This window comes from Cyphomyrmex costatus, unplaced genomic scaffold (genome assembly GCF_001594065.2).
Source record: "Cyphomyrmex costatus isolate MS0001 unplaced genomic scaffold, Ccosl1.0 scaffold495, whole genome shotgun sequence".
In the NCBI taxonomy this organism is placed as follows: Eukaryota; Metazoa; Arthropoda; class Insecta; order Hymenoptera; family Formicidae; genus Cyphomyrmex; species Cyphomyrmex costatus.
The window spans coordinates 1-6,062 of NW_017279229.1; the positions used below are offsets into that span (position 1 = coordinate 1).

The window sequence follows — 6,062 nt, forward strand, 5'->3', positions numbered from 1 at the left end:
CGCGAATTTCCCGCGACATCAGCACCCTGTGACGTCATTTTCCTCCCTGTCACCTTCCCCCTCCCGTGACGTCATACCTCTCGACGTCATACCCCTTCCCGTGACGTCATACTCCTCGCCTGCATCCGTGACGTCATACCCTTCACTTAGTGTTTTATGTTGGTAAACCTGGTTCAAAATTAAGTGCTTACGGAAAAAAAGCTCAATGATTTATGTTGGTAAACATAGTTCAAAAAATCAAAATTCAAAAAAGCTCAAACTCAAAAAATAAAATTCAAAAAACTCAAACTCAAAAAATCAAATTCAAAAAGCTCAAACTCAAAAAAAATCAAATTCAAAAAGCTCAAACTCAAAAAATCAAATTCAAAAAGCTCAACTAAAAAAAAATGGACCAATCACAGTCGTCAATTTCTTAAAAAAAAAAACCAAAAAAATCAAATTCAAAAAAGCTCAAACTCAAATTTGGCCTAGAACCCGCCTATCTACTCTACTGTAAAACGTATATATCAAATTTCCTTATAATAAATGATATAATATGATAAAGTAATAAGAATAATTAAACTTAAAGAAGACGAACACATGCATGTTTAATGAACGCATAATACTTAACAATACCGCCGGCCTTAAAGTCCTTGCCTTTAAAGAGACTCATGCCTCGACAGGTAAAATGCAGAGTTTGTTTATAGATCTTTGGTATATGCCGGTACTAGTCTTCACATCCACGACTCTGACCAGGTCATCTTTTCCAGAATGCAATGCTACTACTCTTCCCAATTCGCCAATTCATCAGCGGGGTATTGGCATTTCGTAATACGACTACGGTTCCAATCTTTATTGTAACTTGAACTCTTTTCCACTTGTTTCGTTGCTGAAGCTGAGTTAAATATTCGCTTGACCATCGCTTCCAAAAAGTTTGCTTCATGCGTTCTAAAAGCTGATAGCGATAAAGACGGTTTGTACTAATGTCTGTGAGGTCGGCCTCAGTGATTGCAACGAGTGGACGCCCGATCAAAAAGTGACCCGAGGTTAAAGCCTGTAAATCACTAGGATCCGTAGACATCGGCGTTAATGGTCTCGAATTTAGTATGGTTTCTACCTGAGCTATTACGGTACTCAATTCTTCAAATGTTAGTAAGGTCGAGCCAACTATTTTCGTCAAATGTTTCTTGCACGATTTAACGGCGGATTCCCATAAACCCCCCACATGAGGCGATTGTGGAGGAAGGAAATGTCACTCAATCATTTGTTCCGCTAAATAGTCATGTACTTTTGCATTGTTTGAATTTACTAATTGATACATTTCTTTTAACGCGTTATTATTGGCTCCTAGAAAATTCGTTCCGTTGTCGGAATAAATGCTAAGACATTTGCCGCGCCTAGCCACGAATCTCTTTAATGCGTTTAAGAAAGCTGAAGTGGTTAAATCGGATACGATTTCCAAATGTACCGCCCTCGTGACGAAACATACGAAAACGCATAAATAAGCCTTTCCCGTCTTGTTGCGACTAATCTTTATGCTAAATGGCCCTGCATAGTCGACACCACTTTTAGAAAATGGAGATAGGGACAGCACACGTGAGGCTGGCTTTCTCATTAATTGTTCGACGGGTGTGGCGCGAGCTCGACAACAAACGATACACTTGTGCAGAACGCTTCTTACAACGCTTCGTCCTGACAAAGGCCAGTATTTCTCGTATTATAGATAGCAGAGCCTGTGGTCCCGCGTGCATGTTTTTTAAATGCTCTTGCATTATGATTAAGCTAGTGAAATGATGCTTTTTTGGTAGAATTATAGGGTGCTTCTGATGATAATCTAGTGAAGCTTCCTGTAACCGTCCTCCAACCCTTAGTAATCCATTGGTGTCAATAAAGGATGAAAGAGAAAGTATTTTACTCTTGGATGATATTTCACGCTTCTGAGTTAGTTGGTGGATTTCTTCATTGAATTCGTCTCCTTGGGCCATAAGTAGAAGTGCTTGCATGCTGCGCTCAAGTTCCTGGACTTGTAACGGTCCTGTAAATTTGAGTTCTCCTTGTTGGGTCTTGTGTTTTGAATTGTACGCGAAGCGAAAGCAATATGCAACGGTTCGCCTTAGTCTGCTCAAAGAAGAAAATCTGCTGATAATGTCTATTCTTTCTTCTGGAGCGACAAATGAAACGATGACTTGACGCTTAATCTCAGGCGTTTCTTCTGGTCGAAGCAATTGCGGAGAATTATATATGGCTTCGTCGTAGTTGTCATACAGGATAGAAGGTCCTTTCCACCAAAGATTGCAATTTTGAATTTCGTCTGGATTCATTCCTCTTGAGATAAAATCGGCTGGATTCAGTTCTGAGCGAATGTGGTGCCATTTTGCATTTGTTGATAACTCCTGAATTTCAGCTGTACGATTTGCGACAAAGGTTGCCCATCTGCTTGGTTCTCCAGCAATCCAAGACAATGTTATGATGGAGTCGCTCCAAAAATGAGTATTATCCAAGTTTAGGTTTAACGATTCGATTACCCGCTGATATAGCCGTGATAGCAGTAGAGCGGCGTAGAGCTCAAGCCTTGGCAATGATACGGTTTTTAAAGGAGCCACGCGTGACTTGGTACACAGCAGCCGGACATGATGACACTGATTTGAATCTGTACTTCTGATGTAGGTGCAGGCGCCGTAGGCTTGCTCAGATGCGTCACAAAATCCGTGTAATTCTACACGCACTGGATTGTCGCAAAGAACGCGTCGAGGTATCCTCAAATGATTAAGACATGATATTTTCCCGTACCATGCGGTCCATTGTGTATGAAGCTGGGAAGGCAATGATTCGTCCCAAGCTAATTTCGCTTGCCATATCCGCTGTAGGAGTATCTTGGCTTGTGTGATGACTGGCTCTATTAGACCGAGTGGGTCAAAAATTTGAGAGGTGTAAGATAAAACCTGTCTTTTGGTTAACCTTCGCAGTTTCTCCGATAGTGCGGCTGTATAGTGAAAAGTGTCAAGTTGGGTATCCCATAACTGACCAAGAATTTTTGTGCTACCGCATAGCTCGAAGGTGGCTTCCCCTCTGTTCACATTATCTAAGAACGTGCAATTTGATTTCCATTTGTGCAGCTCAAATTTCGCTGATTGCAGAATCGCTGTGACTTCCTTCCTTATTTCCTGCAGGTTATTAATATTGTCATCACCTGTCAGAAGGTTGTCTACATAGAAGTCGCTCTTAATGATTTCGGCAGCTCTCGGGAACTGATGCTGTGAGTCCTCTGCTGCTTGATGAAGACAACGAATGGCTAAGAATGCCGAGCAAGCTTCTTCATAAGTGACTGTTTGAAGCTCATATGTCTGTATTTCCTCGATTGGATCAAACCTCCATAATATGCGTTGCAATTTACATTACTTCAGATTTACCTTAATCTGCCTATACATTTTTGTCACGTCAGCAGAGACGGCATGCACGTGTTGACGAAAGCGCGTCAAAATATTGAACAGGTCTTGTTGGATTGTGGGTCCCACCATCTGGACATCATTTAACGATAGTCCGGAGCTGGTTTTTGCGGACGCATCAAAAACGACTCGCAATTTCGTGGTATCACTGTCTGGCTTGAGAACAGCATGATGTGGTAATGACGGCATAATATGTTCTGTAATCGTCCTCTGGTTCTTGTGAACTGGCGGGTACATGCTTCATATGTCCGAGGTCTATATATTTCTGCATGAAAGAATCGTATTGGAGTTTTAATTCTGGCTGTTTTGACAACCTTCTCTCTAACGTGATGAGTCTGCGCTTTGCAGCGTCGTAGGAGTCGCCTAGTTGCATATGAGTTCCTTTCAGAGGAAGCTGCACGATGAATCTTCCATCCTCTGCTCGCAAGTGTGTTTCGCTGAAGTGTTTCTCGCATGTTTGCTCTTCTGTTATCAGGTGTTGAGTCGGCGGTAACTCCTCGAGTTGCCAGAATTTTCCTACTTGTTGTTGCAAGTCCTCACAATGAGCAAGATGACTTCGCACAACGGGTCTAGATTGATGAGCGAGATCTTGCCATGCCTGATACATCCTAATTTCGTTTTTTGAAATATGGGCTTGGATTTGCCTAGTTGTATTTGTCCGATGCATAGTAACCTCCAAAAGACTTCTGAGCCTAGAATTAGATCTATTTTACCTGGGGTATGGAAAGCTGGATCAGCTAATTTGATATTAGACGGTATTTGAAATGAGTTGACATTTATGGATATTGGTGGTAGATTACCGGTGACCTTATCGACTACTAAGAAGGATAACGTTTCCTGATACTTATTGAATCTAGAACATATTGTGGCAGTAGTTTCGTATTGAGGCGTGGATGAGACGTTATTGACTCCCCTGACTATGACATCGGTGTTTTGTTGAGGTAATTCTAAACACTCACTTAGCTCTTGTGATATAAAATTAGGTTGCAATCCGGAATCTAGCAAGGCTCTGCATTCGCGTAAATTTCTGTGACGATCACGTACGTGTACTACTGCTATCGACAACAAGACGGTTAAGGTTGAGTGTCGCGTATGATATGAAGATAAAAAATTATTAACGCTATACGAATCGTCTTTCGGTCCGTCCGCCTTATCAGATTTCGCGCCTACGCTACTTAAAACATTTTGTTTGGCAGTGCTGCTGCCTTTATCTGCTTCTAACGGGAGAGTATTCGAATCAGCAGTTTTGTCATTGTGTAGCAAAGTGTTGTGATGTTTATAACATTTTTTACATGATCCGTAAGTACATTTCTTTCCATGGAATGGCTTCAAACAATTGTAGCACAATCTACTGCTCTTGACCTTTTCTAGGCGAGCCTGCACTGACATGTCACGAAATATGAGACATTGAAATATTTTATGCGTGTTCTGACAGATTGGACATGTTGAGTTTTCTGTTCCGACATGAGCTTGAAATTGCTTAGATGATTGCTTTACTGACTGCTGTTTCGAATGACTGTGTATTATTTGATATATTGATTGAGGCTGTGCGAGATAAAGCGCTAAGAAAAGAGCATCTTGTTTCCAGGAAGTCCATGAATTGTTCCATGCTAGGAATTTCATCCTTATCGGCTCGGTGACCCGTCTAGCGTCTTATCTATGTCTGCAGTTAAGTCTGTCAGTATGGTAGTAAGTATTTGTAAATGTTCGTCTAGATCTTCTCGCTGTGTGTATTGGTCTAACTGTAGCTCCATTCTTCTAGTGACGTTTAAGGGGGCAAGATAGGTTAGCAACTTGAAAAAAACATTTTTTTTGGATAATTTTTTATATGAAAGTACAACAAATTTCAAGTCGATCGGACTAATAGCGTTTTCCACTGGGAAAACTGGTGCAGCACTAGCGCTGTGCTACCCAATCAGCATACCATATTTAAAAAATATTTTTGTTAAAGTTATTAAATATAGTACGAACACTATTACGAAATAACCGGTATATCTCAGCGAGTTTTATAGCGTTTTCCACTGGGAAAACTGGTGCAGCACAGAGGATGCCCACTATGGCCCTGGAATAGATGATTCGATGTAAGTTGGAAAAACAAATCATTATTATACTTTTATTTACTCTTAAAACTTTAAACGCGTTTTTCTCAAAACTACTTTTTTGAAGTCGGTGCGTAACATAACTCAAAAAGTAATGCACCGATCTTAATGAAATTTTGCAGGCATCTTTTATATGATAAATACTTGCTCTTGAACGATCGTTTTTATTTAAAAAAAAATTTTTACTATTTTTTACGGTCAATAATAGGCTGATTTTTTACGTGAAAATCGTACCTCTACATTCAAAACCGCGCCAAAAATCGAAAATCGCATATTTTTCAAAATGGAATCGTTCAAAAGCACGAGAAACTAATATATTAAATAAATCACTTTGGTTTTTTTATTTCAGATAACCCTGTGAGGCCAGACGTTACGCACCGCACGCCGTCTCTTTTTTTTAACGCCGACGAACTACCGCCACCACGAGATAAATATTGAATATTTCTTCATACAAAAATTCAGAAGTACACTTTAAAAATAACTCTTTTACATGTAAAAACTTACAACTAATCATATTTATTCAGGACCGAGAAAAAAA

General features: G+C 40.2%; 1 protein-coding gene across 1 annotated transcript; it reads right to left on the minus strand.

Annotated features, from left to right (window-relative positions):
* Positions 1 to 736: 736 nt before the first annotated feature.
* LOC108778188 (uncharacterized) lies at positions 737 to 5,048 on the minus strand. The gene is made up of 4 exons (XM_018545300.1): positions 4,099 to 5,048; positions 3,575 to 4,033; positions 1,661 to 3,348; positions 737 to 1,146 (listed from the first exon to the last, which is right to left on the minus strand). Exons 1-4 carry the CDS (start codon positions 5,046 to 5,048, stop codon positions 737 to 739), a joined length of 3,507 nt encoding a protein of 1,168 aa, XP_018400802.1.
* Between the last annotated feature and the right edge of the window lie 1,014 nt (positions 5,049 to 6,062).

Excerpts from the sequence above, each read along its gene's own strand:
- LOC108778188 (XM_018545300.1), bottom strand. The coding sequence starts at position 5,048 with ATGAAATTCCTAGCATGGAACAATTCATGGACTTCCTGGAAACAAGAT. Across the intron at positions 4,034-4,098 it reads GGCTCAGAAGTCTTTTGGAG|GATGTATCAGGCATGGCAAG; the intron begins GTTACTATGCAT and ends AAACGAAATTAG. Across the intron at positions 3,349-3,574 it reads TGCTGTTCTCAAGCCAGACA|GTTTGATCCAATCGAGGAAA; the intron begins GTGATACCACGA and ends CATATTATGGAG.